General features: G+C 42.9%; 1 protein-coding gene across 1 annotated transcript in view; it reads left to right on the plus strand.

Moving 5' to 3' along the window:
- LOC123760917 (protein starmaker) overlaps nucleotides 1-13,740 on the plus strand; it is a 40,037-nt gene extending 26,297 nt beyond the window's left edge. The window contains exons 5-6 of the mRNA XM_045746740.2: nucleotides 6,471-6,637; nucleotides 11,704-13,740. Of these exons, the coding sequence (XP_045602696.2) occupies nucleotides 6,471-6,637; nucleotides 11,704-11,785 (249 nt within the window). The 3' untranslated portion in view covers nucleotides 11,786-13,740. The remainder of the gene's footprint in view (nucleotides 1-6,470; nucleotides 6,638-11,703) is intronic.
- Nucleotides 13,741-23,655: the final 9,915 nt, after the last annotated feature.

Genomic DNA, 23,655 nt, shown 5'->3' on the forward strand with positions numbered 1-23,655 from the left:
ATGCTGGTTTCAATGATGAATTCCATATTAACTAACTTTCTGTCATGGGATGGGTGAGGAAGGTGTCACTTTGATCACTCTTATTGATGATGGAGCTGGTCACATCTGTGGGTATAAGACCATTGATGGTGACAACCTGTCCGGACATCTTCCTATCATAACATAAGAATGAAGGTAACTGCAGAAGGCCTGTTGGCACATACGAGGCAGTTCCTATGAGCTACCGTTAGAGTGTAGTGTACAGTGAGTTCAGTTGAGTACAGTGTACAGTATCATGTCCACCTTCAGTAAACCTAACTCACAAGTTGCTGCTCCCGGTGAGAACAAACTCCACCATGATGACTGACACCCCCTCTCCCTCAGATCTGGAAGAAAATCTGTAAGATTGTGGTTAAATTTGTTCCCGACATCTCGCGCGTCCTTCACCTCCATGGTTCTGTTGTGGCAGATCCGGTGTTGGTCGCCAACGAACCAGGTTCTCACTTTCCAACAGCTCCCATTATGAAGATCTATCTCTTCTCCCTCTCAGAAATCCTGTCTGCCCTGACCCTCTGCAGTTCTACAGTGGCAGGCTAAGACGGCATTCGTTATGACATTCTCCGTCATCTCCCTCATTGCACTTTTCAGTAGTCACTGAATATCTATAACCGTATTTGGGAGACGTCGTCAGTCCACGAGGACTGACTTGAGGCTGTTGTTCTTCCTGTTTGGAAACCCGGTACTCAAAGGACCTCCTCCCTGAAGATTTTCGCCCCATTGATTTGACGAGTTGCACTTGCAAACGTTTCGAACATATAGTCATTGACCATCTGGTGGGTTGTTCTTAGAACGCTATCACCGCCTCTTCTCTTCTCAATTTGGTTTTCGCGAGTGTCGCAGCACGACTGGTGTTTTAGTGACTTAGATGTCTAAATTCGTACTACCTTTGCTGCAAAGACCTCCGTTGTTGCCGTTCTTTTTGATCTGGTAAAGGCTTGTGGCACCACCGGGAAATACAATATTAAGTCCCAACTGTACTCTTTTGGCCTTCGTGGCAATCTCTCTCTTCCTTCAAAGCTTTCATTTTAGTTGTTCGTTAAAGTGAGATTTTGTATCACTTTTATTTATTCTTTTCGTCAATATGAAGGTGTTCCTCAACGTATTGTTCTGAGCACTACTTTTTTTCCTAATTGTCCTAAATGGCCTTCCTCTCTTCCCTCTAACATTTTGACGGACCTCAATGTTGATGCTCTGCTGTCGGGGTGATGACCCCTTTCCTCTTAACAAGAGCTTCAACTTGTGATTGATGCCGTGTCATCCTGGGCCACCAAACATGGCTTTAAGTTCTCTACAACTATGACTTTTACTTGGAACCAGGTCGTTCCTTGTCCACCATTCATTGTTGCTCAATGGTAGTCCCTTTCTGTATAAAGCTTCTGCTAAGCTTTTGGGGCTGATCTTTAATTTTTTTTTGTCTTGGTCACCTCATATGCCTTTCCTCTGAGTTGAATGCTTTAAGGTCACTTTACCTTGTAAATAAGGTAACCTTACTTTAAGTCTAGTCCCATGCTTCCTGGGGAGCTGATAGATGAACCCTCCTCTTTCTGCACTCTTCTCTCGTGTTGTCTGTTATCGTGATCCCGGACTACCTGAGGGGGTTGGGGGCTAATGGAGCTTAGACCTCCAAAGCTCTGAGGCTACTGCGCCAGGCTATTCCTTGCGTACAGGTAAACAACGTTCCCCCAACCACTCTCTGCCGGAACAGACAAACGACCTCGGCAGCCACACACTCGCTACCGACGATCGACCAACCAAAAACTGTAGAGTGCTTGTGTTTTGACCAGATCACCCTATACGCTTCCTGATCTTGGAGAGGGGGTTCAGCATCGCACATATAAGGGGTGCGCCTTCAACACTGGCCTCGTTGTCCTGTGCACACACTCAACTCGAGCCGCCGTGACTCCCCACTCTCCTTGGTTGGTATGATCTCCTCAATCCCCCTTTTCTGAAATATTATTATTCCGTACCATCCTGTCCACATCTGTGGTTCTTTCTCTCTTTCTCTTTTCTACTTTCTGGGAAGCCTCACTAGGACAAGGGTAAACACCTGTTAATTATAAACATTTAATACAACAAAGAACATACACAACACACACTTACATACAATACATAGGAATATAAACCTCTACACTTTATGATACTGTAACCTGGTTACAGTCCAATACCGTTATGGCTCTATCTGCCGTCTATACCAAGTGGCAGCCCAACTCCTGGCTCAACACTTATTTAATCAACCTCACCAAGTGGATTAAGTCTTGTAATACAATATAGCACAATCAGCCCTAGAATGTATATAAATACATATACAGGTAATGCAGCCTAAGGCTGTAACACTATGAACATCAATATAAATATTCCTTGATACAAAAATGACCAATCACTCACCTTTCACTGCGTCTTGCACGCCAAATGACACTCAAGCAAATAGTTACTCTATGAGTAACCAATATGAACCTCCTCCCTGTATCTAGAGGTTCACTACCCCTGAACATCTTCAGGTTCTCCCAGAATTGTCTACCAGGGTCTTTCACAGCTGCAGGCGATGAGTCACAATAACGTGGCTGAAGTATGTTGACCAGACCACACACTAGAAGTTGAAGGGACGACGACGTTTCGGTCCGTCCTGGACCATTCTCAAGTCGATTGAGAATGGTCCAGGACGGACCGAAACGTCGTCGTCCCTTCAACTTCTAGTGTGTGGTCTGGTCAACATCTTTCACAGTTCTTCCGGCTGCTACACCATGAAGTTTTCCTTGAAGAGCAATGGTGCTTCACCACTGGTACCACAGAAACACGTGAAACTCCACTCAACTGCTTCTCCTCATACAGTTTGAGGACCTGCTCCTCACTGTGGGGACTGCTCTTCCACAGAGCTCAGTATTTCTTCAATAGCCTTGGAGTTCCATCCACTGACTCCTTCTATTGGCCTCGAAGTTCTCTCAGCAACTCCTTCCTCCAGACAAACCACAGAGTTTGTTGTACACAGGGCGCGTCTTGGTCCCATCGTCTGACGGTGGCACGCTCCTTCGCCCACAAAGTCGCTGTTTAAACTGCTCCACAAGGCTCTTCTCCTTCTTGACTCGAGCACTAAGTCGTCCTCAGGCTTCATACAAGAACGCCTGATTAATTCTCCTCTTGACGGAGCATGTAACTAGAGATTCTTCCTCTGATACCAGGAGCTTAAACACACTGCATCTTGCTCCCACGACTTCCACTACTCGAGTAAGGTAAAGACCCTCTGCAGCGAGCCTCATACCTCCAGCGAGCCTCATAGCTCCAGCGAGCCTCACGCCTCCAGCGAGCCTCACACCTCCAGCAAACTCTCCATATCTCATGTCAAGTCATATGCTTGTGTACTTTATTCACTGTCCATGCTTTTAAACTATTCATCAAATATAATCAAATATTTAATATATATATTTCCACGTCCATATTTCTTCGACCTTTCAGTTAGGTCTGGTCTGGCTGAATAACTCAAAGGGGGTAGACTCGTTTCTCAGGCAGCCCGAGATCATAACACTGTACTCGATTATTGCTGTCTCACTCGTCTGCCTCTGCTTCGACTCTTCGTAGTCTTGATGCTCTTCACCATATTGGGTTACGCCTCAGCTCTGGTGCTTTTCGTTCATCCCCTACCCTGAGCCTGTATGCTGAAACCTCAGTCCTTTCTCAAGAGGATTGTCGTGATCGTTACTGCCTTCGCTTCCTTGCACGGTCCTTGCAACATCCTCACTCTCGCTTATGCTCTGCTTTGACTGTTACCCTTATGTGGGCCCCGTTCTCTTTCACCTTCTTTCTGTATGGATGTCTCACTTGCAAGATGCCTTCTCAGTTCATGTTAGTAATATCCTTGTGTCGTTCCATCCTTGCCCCATGGAGGGTCCCACTTGCAAAGTTTTGCAAGACCTTGACCCACATGGTAGAGGCTTCTACCTCCTCCTACGCTTATGAAACGCCTTTTCCTTGAACACTTCTTCGCACTCATGCTCCATTGTCCTCTTCTCAGATGGGTCTTAAGTTTGCCGATGGTGTATAGGCTGCTCCATTGTCTTTCCTGACCCCACCTGTATATGCCGCTTGCCCCGGGAACTAACATCCTCACGGCAGAGCTTTATGCAATATTTATGCACTTTGTCAACTGTTTTCCCAACGTCAATGTTCCGTTGTCAGTGGTTGACTCTCGCATGGCCAAGGAGTCATTGAATTTGATCCATCATGTGGTAGTCGAAAATCATCAGTAGCTGTTTCTTATCTCCAGATGATTTAAGACAGTTGAGTTTTGCTGGGGTCTCACCCATATTGGTATTACCTTAAATGAACGTGTGGGCACTGCCGCTAAAGAGGTTATCCGCGCTTGTACTATTTCCCAAAAAGGCATTCCTTATTCAGATCTCTACCCAGCCATTAATTCCTTAATATGAGACCACCGGTACGGGCGTTGGTCTGAGGTTACAGGTAACAAACTATGCACTCTTAATGGTAACCTGTCCCCTTGGCCTTCCTCCTTCCTCTATAAAAGACTATGGGAAACGGCTTTGGCTAGGTTCCGTATTGGTCATACACGATTAACTCATGGACATTTAATGGAACGCCGCCCTGCTCCTTATTGTCCAGACTGAATTATCTCTCTTACACTCGTACATCTCCTTGTGGAATGTGCAAGTTTTTCTGCAGTATTGTATGTTTTGCTTTCCTAATGTCCCTCGAAAAAAATCCTTGGTAAATGAAGGATTCACCAAGCAATATCCTGTGATGTCGCTCGCCTTATATGATTTTGTTCTCGTATTGGCATCCTCAGTGATATGTAGCGCCTTTTGAATATGTAGCGGCACTAAAGGTGCTACATAGTCTCCCGGCTTGGTGTCTTCTTCTGATAGTTTTTTTTTTTTTTTTGAGATATATACAAGAGTTGTTACATTTTTGTAGAGCCACTAGTACGCGTAGCGTTTCGGGCAGGTCCCTGGAATACGATCCCCGCCGCGAAGAATCGTTGTTACAACCAAGTACACATTTTACTGTTGCGTTAAACAGAGGCTACAGTTAAGGAATTGCGCCCAGTAAATCCTCCCCGGCCAGGATACGAACCCATGACATAGCGCTCGCGGAACGCCAGGCGAGTGTCTTACCACTACACCACGCAGATTGTAAATTTACGTGTGTAATTACCTAAGTGTAATTATGTATGTTCTAAGTATGTATACCTGTGTATGTGTGTATGTATATAAGTATGTAAGTATGTATGTATACCTAAGTGTGTTCTTTGTATTGAGCTCGCGGCAAGCTCGTACAGCTAGTGTTAATTTTGTGATACAAAAAAGCACGGGTAGAAACAGCAGGATGAATAGAATATAGAATAACATTGGTAGTATTTTTTTAAACATCAACAATTTGACGCTAGCCATTATTTTTGTGAAACACGTTACATAAAATTCATTCTCTTTTTTTTCCAAACTATGATGGGTTCATAAGGAATGGTGCTGATGTTCGTCATGACACTGTAACCTATATAAGAGCTTCGATCTTATTTAACCTCATTTGAAACCTGACCCCCCCCCCCCCTCTAGAAACTTTACATTTACCATATTATTAGTTTTCTTATTAGGAATAAATTATATTTTAATATAAAGTTGAAGTCGTGTTAGACAAAAAGTTGCATTCAACTGTATATATATACAGTTGAATCGACCACATGTAGACAACTGTAGGTCTACATGTGGTCGATTGACAGAATTTAATGCATATCTTTGAGTTAAGCGAACATTATTCAGATGGAAGTCAGCCCAAGAATGAATTATCGCTTTTGCAAAGATGTTGTTCAGACTTACACAGTCAGTATGAGGCTGATGATGGCTGAGCTCCTTGTGCTGTTGTTGTAAACTTGTGGTTGGCCACGGAGTCTGACCAGGTGGGGAATCTTGGGAACATTGGCCTTAGACATAGCAGTAACTCTGCTAAGGTGTATCTAGTGTTGCACGCCATGCCGTACATGCTTTAATATACTTACGTATGCCGTATGTATACCGTATGTGCTTTAATATACTTACTTATGCCGTATGTATACCGTATGTGCTTTAATATACTTACTAAGCTCTCTCATCTCATTTTTCTCTTGCAATGTATCTTTATCATTTATCAATTCTGATAGAAATTACCTACTTAAAATTATCTGTTAGATTAAGGACCTGCCCGAAACGCTGCGCGTACTAGTGGCTTTACAAGAATGTAAATACTGTACTATCCAATGTATTCTCACAAACCCAATGTACCTTCTTGTATATATATAAATCAATAAATATATAAATACCTGGCTGAAGGTACTTGCAATGTTGCTCTCTCCCTCTCTCTGTCCTTCAAACACAAACATTCACTCATTGTTAATATTTGACATACAGCTTCACATGTATTCATATTTTGCCTTAATAATTCTACAGAGACAGAGTGAAGAGGATTCCGCTTCAGATGACCAGGTCAACGTTAGGATGCTCATCACCGTCGATAACCATTCAACATATTCGAGCGACTCAGACGACAGGGTAAACGACGAGGAATCCAAGTTAGATAACTTTGTCAACAAGATGATCATCGTAGGAGCGAAAAGGTAGGCGCCATACATAGCTATTTATGTATTTATTAGTTAATTTAAAATGATTGACTAATTTGTTGATTGTCCAGGTGCACATGTCTGGCCCATTGGATATCCACACACATCACAGGGAGCCGGTCGGCCGAGCGGACAGCACGCTGGACTTGTGATCCTGTGGTCCTGGGTTCGATCCCAGGCGCCGGCGAGAAACACTGGGCAGAGTTTCTTTCACCCTATGCCCCTGTTACCTAGCAGTACAATAGGTACCTGGGTGTTAGTCAGCTGTCACGGGCTGCTTCCTGGGGGTGGAGGCCTGGTCGAGGACCGGGCCGCGGGGACACTAAAAAGCCCCGAAATCATCTCAAGATAACCTCAAGATAGATCATCTCTTGACCAAGAGCTCAACCACCGCAAGCACACCTAGGTGAGTATATACAACTTCGCATCTGCTGGATTGATATAATGCAGCTCTGGATATATGTTCCTTTAGCAGGTATTGGCTGATAAAGGCCTTTTCCAGTTGTAATTTAAAAGTTAACATAGTTTTGGCATTTACAGCTTCGGCGGGTAAGCGGTTCCGTGGTTTAATAACCCTGTGGGTGAAAAAGCATCTCCTGTTCTCAGTTCTACATTGTGGCTTGTTTAGCTTGAAACCTTGAAACCGTTGCTTCTTGTTTGTTATATCTGACGTTGTGAAGAAATTTTCCGGATCAACATCCTCCAAATTGTTCAGTATTTTAAACCTTTCAATGAGGTCCGCTCCGTCATGCCTGGTTTGCAGTGTTGTTAGCCCTGTGGCCCTCAACCGTTCCAGATACGTGAGTTGACTCAGCTCTGGACTGATTTGTGTTGCCCGGTGTTGCACTTCTCCAGAGCAGCTATGTCCTGAAGGTGTCGTCTACATGCTTGGATTCAGTAATCCAAATGCAATCCAGTCCATAGATTTATACAAATAAATCATTATCTTCTTTTCCTTAAAGTCGAAGGTACGCTTGATTATTCCATGGATTTGGCTAGCTTTTTTTGCCTGCTGTCCCTACCTCTTGTGCAACTTTCATTGAGTGGTGGATTTTGACTCCAAGGTTATTTTCTTCATCAATCTGATGTAATGTAATGTTGTTAATTTAGTAATTGTGGCGAGGGAGATGGTCGGCCGAGCAGACAGCACGCTGTACTGCACGATCTTGTGGTCCCGGGTTCGATCCCGGGCGCCAGCGAGAAACAATGGGCAGAGTTTCTCTCACCCTATGCCCCTGTTACCTGCAGTAAAATAGGTACCTGGGTGTTAGTCAGCTGTCACGGGATGCTTCCTGGGGGTGGAGGCCTGGTCGAGGACCGGGCCGCGGGGACACTAAAGCCCCGAAATCATCTCAAGATAACCTGGGTAGTTATGGCCCACATGCAGAGTCTTGCATTTGTTAATATTAAAAATAGTCTTCTGACCAGTTGTGGAGTTCATGTAGATCTCTTTGAAAGGCTTCAACGTCATTATCATGTCCCACTTTACCATAAATCTTTTCGTTAGTGTCTCAGCAAATTTGATGATGTGGTTTGTAATATTCCCATCTATGCCATGGATGTATATGACTAAAAGGGTTGGCCCCAAAATGGCCCCCTGTGGTACCCCACTTCACCACATTTCTCCAGTCAGATTCATTGTCATTTGCACGTCACTTTGTTTTCTTTGTTTTAACCATTGTTTTAGCCATTCTTTTGGAGATATATACAAGAGTTGTTACATTCTTGTAGAGCCACTAGTACGCGTAGCGTTTCAGGCAGGTCCCTGGAATACGATCCCCGCCGCGAAGAATCCTTGTTACAACCAAGTACACATTTTACTGTTGCGTTAAACAGAGGATACAGTTAAGGAATTGCGCCCAGTAAATCCTTCCCGGCCAGGATACGAACCCATGACATAGCGCTCGTTAGTATTCTTCCATTTATTCCATGTGCCTGTAATGTGTATGGGGGCAGGGAACAAAATCAGCAGACTAACAGACGTTGTCACAGCTCGAATACGACTTGGCTACAGGTATCTGTGAGAGTTTACAGTCTCCGTGGTGTAGTGGTAAGACACTCGCCTGGCGTTCCGCGAGCGCTATGTCATGGCTTCGTATCCTGGCCGGAGAGGATTTACTGGCCGCAATTTCTTAACTGTATCCTCTGTTTAACGCAACAGTAAAATGTGTACTTGGATGAAAAAACGATTCTTCGCGGCAGGGGATCGTATTCCAGGGACCTGCCCGAAACGCTACGCGTACTAGTGGCTGTACAAGAATGTAACAACTCTTGTATATATCGCAAAAAAAAAAAAAAAAAAAAAAAAAAAAAAAAGTTGGGTTTGTACAGAGGCCTAGATAATGTAAAGTGTATGGACAAAGACAGGGGACACACCTAAGCATTATATCTTAGGCTATGAAAAATATTAGCTATTTACAGATAAATTTAAGTTCAAGCTTGCATGAAATGGCAAACTATCTAATTACGATATATAAAATATTTGAAATCCATGATCTGTGCCCATATTTCGCTTCCAGTAGATAAATTACTTAAATGAGGCTAAAGTCCCTCTCAAATACGCCTGTGTTCTCGTCGCCGCTCCTCTATTTACGGCTCGACGCAACAGGCACTTTTGTCACTCTTCTTATTCTCAACATACACGCGTCTCCCTACATCTGTACTGGTGCAGTCATCGGGAGGACTAACCCTTCATGTATACTGCACCTACTATCAAGAAGAACCTGCCCGAAACGCTTTGCGTAATAGTGGCTTTAGGCATTGTGTGTACCAGCTTTATCTATTAATCCAACAAACTTTGTAAAATCTCTTTATGTATGTACCTTACCTAAATAAACATTTATTTATTTATTATTTAAGAAGAAGAACTAATATGTACTCTGCCTAAAGCCCCTAATACGCTCTACGTTTCCCGCAAGATGTAAGATTTTTTTAAACTAAGACCTAAAACTAATTGAGAACTGAAGAAATTGTACTGAAGTAGACCAAAAAAGGATGACAATTATTACACGTTGAGTGGAACAGCTGAAATTGTAACAGAATAGCAGATAGTAACTTATATCTATCCAGGAACTAAATGGTTTCCCAATGTCAGGGAATAGGAAGCCTGGCATGCTTAGCGAGGTCCACTTAGGCCAGCTACTAATCTTCCCTAGGATGCAACCCACAGCAGTTGTCAAACTCCTGGGTACCTACCTACTCCGGGGTCCAGCAACCAGGAGGCCTGGTCGACGACCGGGCCGCGGGGACGCTGAGCCCCGGAAGCACCTCAAGGTAAGGTAAGGTAACCTATTACTGCTAAGTGAACAGGAAGTATGGAAACATGGACAAATATCTCTGCCCAACCTGTATTTTGATTATGAACCGACTGGGCTACGGACATCATTATTTGATATTTAATCCCCATTTCAAAACCACTTTGAGCACATTTATGCAGTGTGATAGTACCAATTTTCCCTGCACAAGTCTTAGGCCCAGATTGGGTGCAAGATGATTTAGGAGGCAAGAGCAAACGCCGAGCTCCAACTACTTGTTCCTCCTGTCACTGGGTCGTTAGCTCCTCAGTTGAATAATCAATGTAGAGGGTAACAAATGGTTTCTTAAGCCAAAATTGAATATTTAGTGTTTGAAGTTGTGGGCTTGATCCCAGAGCTTAAACCTGTTAATTCAAGAATTCGGAAGTAGCTTTAGCAGAACATAATAACGGGAAGTACTCATTAAAGATTGTTGACGAAAAGACACTTTTGCAATAACAACAATTTATTCAACAAACTTACTTATTAATTCACGGTAATAACAAAGTTACGTTACGTTAATTCCAGAGTGTCACTCCAACAGCTAAACAGTACCAGCTGGAGCAAGACACGGTGCCACAACTCTGACTGGTAATCACTAGACCTAGTCTCTAGCCCCCCCCCCCTGGCACGGCCAAAAGAAACAAAGTCAACTAAGTGAACACTAGTAAACACTCGAACTCAACTGGGCTCAACCCTTGCAGTGGCAATCAACAATGATGGTAATATAACAACAAAATAACAACTTCTCACATAACAATAACAAAATAACAACTTCTCACATAACAATAACAAAATAACAACTTCTCACATAACAATAACAAAATAACAACTTCTCACAAAGAGATACTTGTCACTTGGACAATCTTCAACCAAACAACAAATTAAGTTAACACTTGTCACTAAGGACTGCAACAAATCATTGAACAATTTAATTATTACTTAACATTAAACCCACTGTCACTCAAACCAAGATCAATAATTATGCTCAACTCTGTATGATAATACACACACGTACAACACTGCGATGTACGCAGCATAATAATCAATGAGAAAATAATATAACATGCGAGTGACAGTTGACACAGGGTGGCAGGTGCAACTCACGCAATGACCGCACGTGGTGACATGCGAGTAATACAGTTGACACAGGGTGGCAGGTGCTAAATATATGAAATTACCCAATCAGGCACTGGGCACTGAGGCCTACACCAATCAGGACAGTTCCCTCCGGGTGGCGAGAGGTCGTGATGTCATAACTACGTCATGGCGGGGGGGCCTAGTGCTCACGTTGTCAGTTGGGCTTTCTGGCATCCGAATGATCGCAAACTCTTAAAGTTTCCCCCTGGCATTGTTTCTGGATACTGGATCACTGAAGTTAGCTAGTTGATATACATCACTTCTCGCTGTAATTAATAAACGGCTAGGTACGCGACGGCCCTCGCAGTAACATTGGCCTTCTGGTGACATGAACTTTTCTCAGATACCCAACAAAGCATAGCTAAGTCTTGAATTGACCAAACTCGACCTCGTGCACACACACTGTGCATTCGTGAGAGTTCAACTGTCGCGGAGCACTCACTTTGCATACATTAAGACAATTGGTAAAATCCATCCTCTCACATACAGTTTGAACATAGCATCACGGAAAAGGTACCACGTTGATGTACGCAGAATGCCGGGTAACCATATCTTGGCATCGCCAACTTAGATAATTCTGCCTTTATTCATACATACTGTATTTATATAAGATTTTTATCTATTTTTCAGGATGGAATTTTGTTACCTACTGGAAGAAGTGAAGAAATTACAGAACTTGTTGAGAGAAACTTTTCTGCTGACAAAGACGTAATTGAGCAAGAAGCGGAGAGTACCTGGTGGAAATAGGACCTGCCTCAGCTTACCAGAAACTAGACCCGCTGCTGATGCCCCGGGTGCTGGTATTATACTGTACTTTAAGACCCGCTGCTGATACCATACAGTACTACAAGACCCGCTGCTGGTACTACACTACTACAATACCCGCTGCTGATACCATACAGTACTACAAGACCCGGTGTTGATACTACACTGTACTACAAGACCCGGTGTTGGTACTACACTGTACTACAAGACCCGGTGCTGGTACTACACTGTACTACAAGACCCGGTGCTGGTGCTACACTGTACTACAAGACCCGGTGCTGGTACCACACTGTACTACAAGACCCGCTGCTGGTACTACACTGTACTACAAGACCCGGTGTTGGTACTACACTGTACTACAAGACCCGGTGCTGGTACTACACTGTACTACAAGACCCGGTGCTGGTACCACACTGTACTACAAGACCCGCTGCTGGTACTACACTGTACTACATGACCCGGTGCTGGTACTACACTGTACTACAAGACCCGGTGCTGGTACTACACTGTACTACAAGACCCGGTGTTGGTACTACACTGTACTACAAGACCCGGTGTTGGTACCACACTGTACTACAAGACCCGCTGTTGGTACTACACTGTACTACAAGACCCGGTGCTGGTACTACACTGTACTACAAGACCCGGTGTTGGTACCACACTGTACTACAAGACCCGGTGTTGGTACTACACTGTACTACAAGACCCGGTGCTGGTGCTACACTGTACTACAAGACCCGGTGCTGGTACTACACTGTACTACAAGACCCGGTGTTGGTACCACACTGTACTACAAGACCCGGTGTTGGTACTACACTGTACTACAAGACCCGCTGTTGGTACTACACTGTACTACAAGACCCGGTGTTGGTACTACACTGTACTACAAGACCCGGTGTTGGTACCACACTGTACTACAAGACCCGGTGTTGGTACTACACTGTACTACAAGACCCGGTGCTGGTACTACACTGTACTACAAGACCCGGTGCTGGTACTACACTGTACTACAAGACCCGGTGTTGGTACTACACTGTACTACAAGACTCGGTGTTGGTACTACACTGTACTACAAGACCCGCTGTTGGTACTACACTGTACTACAAGACCCGCTGCTGGTACTACACTGTACTACAAGACCCGCTGTTGGTACTACACTGTACTACAAGACCCGGTGCGTGTACTACAAGACCTGGTGTTGGTACCACACTGTACTACAAGACCCGGTGTTGGTACTACACTGTACTACAAGACCCGGTGCGTGTACTACAAGACCTGGTGTTGGTACCACACTGTACTACAAGACCCGGTGTTGGTACTACACTGTACTACAAGACTTACGAGTAAACTTGTCTATGGGAGCCTAATATTGACGCTGCTCATCACCACCGTCTACTGCTTTCCTTAGCCTCAACATCACCTGTGTGGGTTATATTTTTTCCTTTATTAATTGTTTTTCTATTTTGTTCCTTGTCTGTTTATATTGGAAGACACTGAAGAACCTCTTTATTATATAAAGCCACATAATTAATTCGTAAATAAAGCTTTTTATTGCTGAAATGAGAGGATAATAGTAGCCTATTGATATAATTTTAGTTCATTGATGAAAGGTCACATGTGGAGTTGATGTTTGTCACGCTGAGTTGTTTCTAGTGCCTGAAACAGGTCATGTTCTGGTATCTATAGTAGTGTTATTATTGTCTGTAATGACAGTGTTCTCATGTTAATAAATGACCTAGGGATAGACGTTCATTTTGTTCACCGATTTTGTTCTATTTGATTTGGGTTGAGTTAATGTGATATCAATAATATATTAAAGGAAAACTGTGTTATTATATATGCTTGCATTATGTTGCAATGTTTGTGCTAGATAGGAATATTAAAATTTTGGCCAAAGTCGTGTATTATTGTTTCATTTAAAATCCTAAAATACTTCTCCAAAGTTGTGTATTATTTTATATAAAAATCCTAAAATATTTGGTTTATTTACAGATGTTTTACTTGATAAGGCATGTGTAAGATCATTCATGTTGAAGTTTACAATGATGAACTATACAAGAGCAGCTGAGGGGAGATTAAATGACGAAAAGAAACTTGTAGCGGAAACCCTGGTTGGTAACTATACGGCTGTGTATACATTCATCCGTGTATACATCAGAACGGTAAGATAGGAATATGCAGATATGTTTATATGCATTCGTATATACATCCGGCTGGTAACTAAGGAATATGCAGCGATGTATACATTAATACATTAGGCTCGTAACTAAGGTAGGAAGATATTCGGCTCTGAATACCCCAGGCTGGTAACTAAGGAAGGAAGATATTCGGCTATGTAAACATTCATACGTATATACAGCCAGGCTGGTAACTAAGGTATATAGGAAGATTCGGCTATGTAAACATTCATACTTATATACAGCCAAGCTGGTAACTTACGTTTTCCTATTTAAGGAATACTCACATTAATGAAAAATATAATATTAATTATGTTTTGTTCTTGCATGAAGGCATGTATATATATTTATAATGTGTCGTATAGTTTGGCAACAGTTGAGAGGAGCGGGTTTGCTCTAGTCATACGTCCAGCACTTAAATCCCGGAATGAACTATACGAAGGTTTTTCCACTTAGTGTAGCTACTTGAATACGGACGTAGCCGCCACGAAGGCGCTAAGAGGGAAAACGTTCTTAGCTAAGAGGAAAAACCTTCGTAAGTACCTTCCTGAATCCGGCCCCAGGACCTGTGAATTTCATGATTATAAATTTTGATCCTGTTCAGTTGTGTAGCTGCCAGCAGTTTCCTCTATTATTCTAAATAAATATATTTGTTTTATATAAACTACATTACCTCTGTTGATGCATGTCAATCTAATCATTCATATTTAAGTTATTCTAATGCTTGCCTTAGCCCAGTTATGTTTCTCATTTAAGTAAGATAATTTTATATAAATTTACCATGCGTTATGTTGTGGAGGATCGCGAGCGGCTTCCAACGCCAGTTTGAGTTAGTAGCTGAGAGCGGCCATCCAGTCAACTGGTCTGATTCTGATAAGTTGTCTGTTTTACATTATGTGTTTGTCTTAGTAGTTACAATTATCTGGCGAGCAAAACGTTATTATATTATACTATTTAATAGGCCATCTGATTACTGTTATACCTGAAGGATAATATTATTTATGATTTATGCATTTTTATTATTATACAAATGTTTTGTATACATGTGAATTGATTTATAACCTGGTGAAATCATTTAAATTACTATTGTGTGTGACGTACTGATGAGGCACCCTGGCTGAACGCCTTTTTGATACAGGTGTTAACTCCCAATGACCCCCCCTAGATAACACCCTATTTTATTGACCCTGTAGTTCAACGAGCGGGTCGAACAAGACGTAACAGTAACTAAGGTAGGAAGATATTCCGCTATGTATAAATTCATACGTACATACAGGAAAGTGTAATGAAATCAGGCGAAGGTAGCAGAAGGCTGAACACAAGATACGATTTGGGAGGTGAAATCCTGCAAGAGTCAAATAGAGAGAAAGATCTCTGGGTTGATATCACACCGAACCTGTTCCCAGAAGCCCACATCAAAAGGATGCCATGAGCAGCTTATGCTAGATTGGCCAACATAAGAACTGCCTTTGGAAACTTCTGTAAGAAATCGTTCAGGACCTTGTATACCGCCTATGGAATATGCAGCTCTAGCCTGGAGTCTATACCTAGTTAAACACAAGACAAAGTTAGAGAAGGTTCGGAGGTATACCACCAGGACTATTCCCGAAACTGAGAGGTATGAGCTACGAGGAAAGCTGAACCTCACGTCCCTGGAAAATAGAAGAGTAAGGGGAGACATGATAGCTACCTACAAAATTCCCAAGGGAATTGACAGGGTGGTTAAAGACAAACTCTTTAACACGGGTGGAACACTAACAAGGAGACAGAGGTGGAAACTTAGTACCCAAATGAGCCACAGAGACATTAGAAAGAATTTTTTCAGTATCAAAGTAGTTAGCAAGTGGAATGCATTAAGCAGGGATTTGGTGGAGGCATACTCTATACACAGTATCAAATGTAGATTTGATAAAACCCAGTAGGCTCAAGAATCTGTACACCAGTTGATTGACAGTTGAGAGGCGGGACCAAAGAGCCAAAGCTTAACTCCTACAAGCACAACTAGGTGAGCAAGTAAGTACGTAATTATCAAAGAAGGTACCAAGCTGGGAAGGCTATGTAGCACCATCAAATGTGCGGAATAATCAGAGGGCGCTAAATATCACCAAGGATGCCAATATGAGAACAGAAACGCATAAGGCGAACGATATCAAAAGTATTCGATTCACCAAGAATTCTATCGAGAGACAAGTGACCGCGAGGGACGGTCGGAAAGTAAGACACAAGCTCGTCCTGGAAGTCAGAAATTCAACAAGGATATGCACGACAGTAAGAGGGACAATAAGGAGATTGGCGGCGCTTCATTAAGTGTCCGTGAGTTAAGTGTGTATAGTCAATACGCAACCTTGCCAGAGCCGTTTCCCACCGCCGGTTACGATGGTAGGAGGAAGGCAACAGGGACACACTACTCTTAAGAGTGCGCTGTTTGTTACCAGTAACAGAAGGCAAACAACCCTGCCAACGGGCAAGGATGGAGGAATGAATAACTGGGTAAAAGTCGGAATAAGAATACCTTTACGGGAGATGGGACAAGTGCGGATAGCTTCCTTAGCAGCAACGTCCGCAAGCTCATTTAAAGTGACACCAATATGGCTGGGAACCCAGCAAAACTCAAAAGCACAACTAGGTGAGTACATCCAGGCTGGTAACTAGGGTTGGAAGATGTTCGGCCATGAATACATACTGTTATGATTGCCGTCCAATAAGTCCTCTACGGCCTCAAGAGTCATTTTTCCCAGCTAGGAAGATCGCAAACGGCCAAAACATTAGTTTAAGTTAATTATGAACCGTCTTTTGCACAATTTTAGGATCCATTTAGCTAAAGGAGGTAAAGTGTTACAATTTGTGAAGCAAAATGGCGCCCGGACTGGGAGCAAGACATCCGGGATCTCATGCAGGGCGATGACATATGCCTTAGGGCCGCACAACGAGATGGGCGAGTGGTGGTGGCTCAGGTGCTCGGCCAACCAGCAACCTGTAACGTCATCCGGGCTCCTTTGGCTCACTATCTAGTCACACTTCGTACGGGGAGGACCTAATCTTGGCGCGCACGTGAAAATCCGTCAGATTTGGGTTATAAGTGGCGAGTTGAGCTCAAAAGGTGGTGCAACAAGATTCTTGATCACGCACCAAAGGTCTGGAGACCTTTTGAAGAAGGTGAAGAGCATTTTGACAGCGAAGGGATCAGCTGATGGCCCGGCAGCAAGCCTGAAGTTAGAAAGTGCCGTAGATAGAGGAGCGGCGACTAAAACAGAGATGGATGGAAGAGGGAGACTTGCCGCGCGCACCGTAGAGCGGGACGTCGAGTTCGTGGCGACAGCTGTTCCATGGCGTAGCGTTGTGTGAAAGACATCTACTAATATTTTTCCTGGAACTTGTATATCGGAAAGCGCAAGCAGTACGCTTCCCAAATCATCCACGTGTCAAAGGACACCCGGCCACTAGGCGGCGCCTTTGGCTAAGACATCCTATTTGGCACCCTATAAACAAACTCCTTCACCCGCGGCACCCCAGATAGTATAAGAGCACCACGGGATCGGAGGCCCCCGGGCATCCCGATAACGGCCCAACACCGGACCTTCACAGGTCACGACCCCGGCAGCCGGGATAAGGCTTCCCCCAGACAGGGGCAACGAAGGAGGGGGAACCGCAGGGGACGCAGGCGCGGCATCGACGCCCCCTGGCGCACATCTTTCTTCAGCACCAAGACGAGGCCCCATTCATCAGGGGCAACTCCCCACTGCGGGGATCCAGCAGCAGGGGGGGGGGGGGGCAGAGGAAGCAACTCTGATCCCCCTCACAACTCCCGTCATCTACGGCGGGGGCGTCAGAACACCATTCTCCCCCACCGCCTCCCAAGGCACACCACGAAGGGGAGTCACTCTGAGCCCGCCACGAACGCTTCGAGACAGGCCGCACCACACCACTCCCAGCAGGCCCCTCCGCAGGCACAGCCACCATCTTCACACCCGCACCGTCCGAAGAGTCCACAGAGGCCACATCGCCCGCACTGTCCACATCGCCCGCACTGTCCACATCATCCAGGGAAACAGCCTCAGAACACCGGCGCGCACGCTTCTGCAAAGGGATGAAAGCATCAGAAGTACAGTTGCCGACACACACAGGCACGGCAGGCACCTCCCCCTGCCGAAGCACCCCCCTCCAAAACAGCAGAACCCGCGTCCCCGGGAGCCGGGACCACATACACAGGCGGGGGCGGGACATGGACCTTCACTGGGACATCCTTCACTACACGCAGCGCAGGCGACGGCCCAACACCCACACACACCGGCTCAACAACCCCAGGGGCCACAGCAGTCACCAGACGTGTCGCATAGGCCGTAGAACCCGCCGCAACAGGCGAAACAGCAGACAGGCAATCAGGCGCCTCAGGCTCACTACCTACTCCATCCTCAGTACCGCCCGAATGCGACAGGGGCAGAAAATCCTCTTCACGAAAAATATGCACCTTACCAGTTGCTCCCACGTCGCACGCTGCAGCCAGATGATCCTCGTGACCACACCGATAACAGGTGCGCGGTTCTCCCCCCCCCCCGATACAGGCAGCGGAGCGTGTAACCCAACACGGACATCAACAACGGTACACTACACTTCAGCGACATCGTCAGAGTGCGGGAGCCGTCAAGCATCCCAGCACAGTGCCCGGCAACCAACGAACACTTAACACTGTCCCAAATCATTCAAAACAGGAGGTTAAAAGTTCGTCCTGAAATTCGAAGGGGCACCATGCACCGCCACATGCGTCAAGGCGACACTAAGATTCACCACTTTAACAGAACCAGCAGTATCAGGGAGAGGGTAAACACGCCCCTCGAGAAACGCCTGAAAGGCAGCTTGAAGGTGGAACTTGACCACAGCACTGTTGCCCTGAAGCAGCTGGATGCCCACTAAGACCAACAGCTACACATGAAGCACGTCCACTAGGACGACCTCAACCAACGGATGGTCCACCGGCACCATAAACGCCAGACCAGCCGACAATGTCCTCTTCACTGGAGGTCGAGAAGTCCCCATGGCAAAACCAAATATCGCCCTGTTAGTGGCAAACCACTACCAGCAGGCCAACCAGCAATCGACCAACGTAAATACTAGCGGAGACACCTCAGGAGCGTCCGACCCGACCGGTGGTCGCCATTCAACTCCAAGATAAGAGTTCATTCTCAGAATATCTAATTGCATCTCTGCTCTTCAATGGGGGGCTAGTCTGCACATTTTACCATGCCTTCAAATTTGTGTAAAGATTTGGAACCAGCCCCTGTAATACTGTCCAAGCGTAAATGATTATGTATCTGTCACCCGCATTCTAGGGAACTCAGATTTAAACATTTTAAGCATTCCCAATACTGTAATTTAAATTGTTTTATTAAGTGGATTCTAGCAGTAAACGAGCTTTATCCGTTCTCAGGTCATCACTTTCCCCAGCTTTTCAATGGCGCCGTTATTGTGCAACAATATTCCACCCTAGAGAACACTAGTGTCTTGGCCGTAGATTAATGGTACGGTATCCCGTTTTAAAGCGTCTTGTCAACCTGTCATTTTTCTTGCTGTTGTGACAGCTACTTTAGTGTGCTCATTAAGAATCAAGTGCTGTATTCCAACATGATTACGCCCAAACCCTTCATAATACTTTCATTTGATAATGTGCTTTCAATTTCTATATATTTCCATACTGCAGGAGCTGGAACTTATTTTCATTACTCATTTTTTGATGACCTGATTGTGTCCTCTATATTGTCAACTTGTACAAATCTTAGTATCATCTACAAAATATGAAATGTACTATAATTTGTGTCCTTGCTCATGTCTAAAATGAAGATGAGAAAAAGTACTGCAGTAAGCACAGACTGGGGACTGAGCTTTTCATGGTGGGTGATTCAGATTCTACTTTATTATACACTGGGTTCTCTTCATTAGGACCTTAAAGATACATCTTCCTACTTTATCAATAATTCCTTGCGTGTGCAGGAATTAAACAAATGTGACCATGACTTTCATGTGATCATGGTCACATTTGACAGCTTTCATGAAGCGCCTAGTATATTACATTAGTGTTTTGCTCATCTTCTGACTTCCATGGCAATTAAGGCAATGTCATAGTGGTCTAGTAATTATGAGCAACAACAACCACCCCCTCCCATCCCGTTGTGAACCCGTGTTAAGTAGCTGCTGTGATTCCATGCATTTTTTCTTACTTATTAGCATTTTTTTGTTTCCAAAAATTTGTGTGAAGTTAGTGTTATCAGGCTATAATTTTTGGCGTCTGTTTTATTTCCTCCTTCAATGACTTGGCCGTTTGAAACATGTCGGATTTGTATATCACTGCTAACCTTGGACCAGCAGAGCAGTATCATAAGCCGCCCTCGACTGCCCTTCACATCAAAGCCCCTGCACCACAAGCTATATGGAGCAGTATATAATACACTTTGCCTTTATACCACTCAAAAAGTATTGTAACTATCTTAAAAGTTAGATAAAAACACCTAAATTTGCATATTTTTATTACTTTTTCGAGTTGATACAAAACTTATCATTCTCCATTCCTGTTACCATAAGCAATGAGGCCACTTAGCGTAATATAAAAATGAAATCAAGTTGTATATTTAAGCACACGTACACTAGTTTTTTGCATTTTGTCATTTTAGATTTTTTTTTACAAGTAGCTTTAAAAAACAATCATGGTCAACATGATAAGGAAAGTTTTTCAAGTAGCTTTATTTTTTGTTACTCGGCAACTTACGTTTAATGCCACAAATGTAAGGAGATTTAAACTGATATTTGAATGGTGAACAATTCAACATCCTCACACCTGCTAAAAAAAAAAAAAAAAATCTAATTACCTTAAGATTTAAAGTCTTTTACACTATTTTCTTTTTTTTGTTCCATTTGGATTTGTTAAACACACAGTCTGCACCAACCTACAGAACATTTGGCTGACTTATAACCCAAAACATTACTAATTTATATTAAGAGGAATTGCCTATATGAGAGAAAACTTACACTTTACATTACACTCAGAACATGATCCAGGGGAAAAAATGCAATACTTGCATATCGGTCTTGCAAAGCAATCCCTTTACACTTTATTCACACTGGTGCCTACTATGACTATACAAAAGCTTTGGTGTATGTTTTTTGTTATAAAATGCCACATGAAAAATAAAAATTAAGGCAAGAAGAAAAATTTGTGTACAGAGGATGACCACTACACATCCAGGAAATTGTCAGTAATGTACTGTACAGTACTCAAGAAAATTAGTTGGCCTTACATAAAAAAAAATTTAGTATCAATTTTTTTTTCAAGCAAAACTGATTTTATGGTTTGATTGCACATGTATAATACATAATCTTTGCCATGCAATAAATGGTGACAAGAGGGAACAGGTAGCAGCAAGATATCCAACAGTGCAAAGTAGTAAGCTATTTAAAGAGCAAAGTTGTGAAGTGTCAATTGATTTAGGAAACCATTAAAAATACAAAAAATAATAAAACAGGTGATAAAACATTAATCCAAAGCTTCTGACCATTAAAAGGGTGCATCCTTGTACACACAAGTGACCTGATATGCATGTAGTAAGGCTACTCAGCACAACTTTTCCCACTTTCAGGGAACATCTCAAATTACTGTCAAGAATTATAATGGCTCACAACCTTTGTCTGCATGGTATTGAGAGCGGAAATGAATGCTTGCACCCACTCCTGAGGGGCACACGAACAATAAATATTCACAATTGCAGTGTTAAATGTTGAGGCAACAGTGAATATTTTCATTCGGAGGATGAGGGTGCTTCAATTTGAAATTTACAGCATAATTTCTTAAATGGTTTACATAATTAGGAGTATATTCATGGCACAATTAAGAAGACACAGCGAGTTTTATTGGACATTACATTCTTTAATTTACCATACATATCCATCTGGACTTGCCTCTCAATTTCACAGTGAAATTATATATATAAAAAAAAATACCTATAGAACTTTAAAATTTTTGATTCAATTTATCTATACAAAGTTATTATCAGTTCTTAAGATGCTGACTGTAAATAAACAACCTTTACACAAATGGACACACATTAATAAACTCCCATTACCACACAGAGTGATCTCTGAGCGGGATCACTTCACACCAGCCACGTTACTTCTCACTCGTATATACCATCAACTTTAATATATATCGAGGAAATTGCCAAACTTAATGATGTTTACCTATTAAGATCATTTGACTACCTGTTATGATAGGTTTATAAAGATCAATGTTTTAAGTCACAATAATCAGTGACTTAAACAAGTAGGAACACAACCGTGGACCTCATGAAATATCCAGCCATATCACTATAATCTTCCACCATCTAATTTTTGGATATTCAAAAGTAACAACAGATTTTCTTAATAAAATTACCAACTAAAGCTTTATACAGAGCCTGCCAAAAGAAGTTCTGGGATTTAAAATTTTGACAATTACATTATTCAGGATAATTATGAAGCCATAATTGTATCTCCCAACCCTCTCCAAGAGTGAAGATTAGTCTTGGCTTTCATTATGGACAAGACAGATGACAACTGTGCCAATTGTCAAACTATTTCAAAGAAACATGCTCCATAAATCAAGCTCAAAGAGCATACTATTGAAATTGAAAATATTGAAAATTTGGTGTTAATATTGGGTTTTCTGTTCACATCATCCATAGGATGTCAAGACTTCGGCACATCCAACAGTAAAGGCTAAAGTATATCACAAACAAATATATCAACACATTGTTCTCTATTAGTACATATAATTTTATGAAAAGAATGTTTTTAAGCTGCCATGATGGAATGCTCAGATTTGAATTCAATTTTCATAAGAGAATAGTGTTCCTCTTGTCCAATGGTTAATAATAAACACTTATCTTTACATATGAAGCGGAGGGTTGGCATTATTACTGTACTTGGCAAAATATAAAAAATCCACACATTTCTTTTGACATACCCGTATATTGACCAAACATTTCCAAATTGTCTCAATAACCAAAATGGCCAAGTATGACAAAATAAATTGTCAACATCAATGACATGTGGAAATAAGGTGTTAAAACATTTTACATATAATAATAATAATAATAATAATAATAATAAAAAAAAATGACATAATAACAACAGTCCCCTGAAATAGTATTTCTGTATCATCAGCAAAGTTAGCATGTTGTCAAGTAAATAAAATAAGAGCCATCCAGCACAATGACTGACTGTCCATCCTCCACACACGCCAGCAAGTGAGGTCACTGGAAGCAGGAAGGTAGTGTACTTTAGGTTTCAAGGCTCCTGCTGCCAATAACCTACCGACAACGGTATCAAAATGGGTCACAGGCATCCACACACTGACCAGTCCACAACGTAGTTAAACTTCGTATGCTTTTGAGTAGGCCAGACAAATGGTAAAGAACTAGCAGTATGAAGATTTATTGGGCATAGACTTGTGGTGTCACAGGTAAGGTTAAACATTGTCAACACAACAGTACCTTCGAGTGCATTATGTATAAATACGTCTATTTTGCGTATTTATCCCTCTTAGTTGCGTGGGATCACAGACTTTAACACAGCCTTATAGTTGAGGTATAATTATGGAAACTCATTTGCAGATCAT

The sequence above is a fragment of the Procambarus clarkii genome, chromosome 3, assembly GCF_040958095.1.
Source record: "Procambarus clarkii isolate CNS0578487 chromosome 3, FALCON_Pclarkii_2.0, whole genome shotgun sequence".
NCBI classification, from domain to species: Eukaryota; Metazoa; Arthropoda; class Malacostraca; order Decapoda; family Cambaridae; genus Procambarus; species Procambarus clarkii.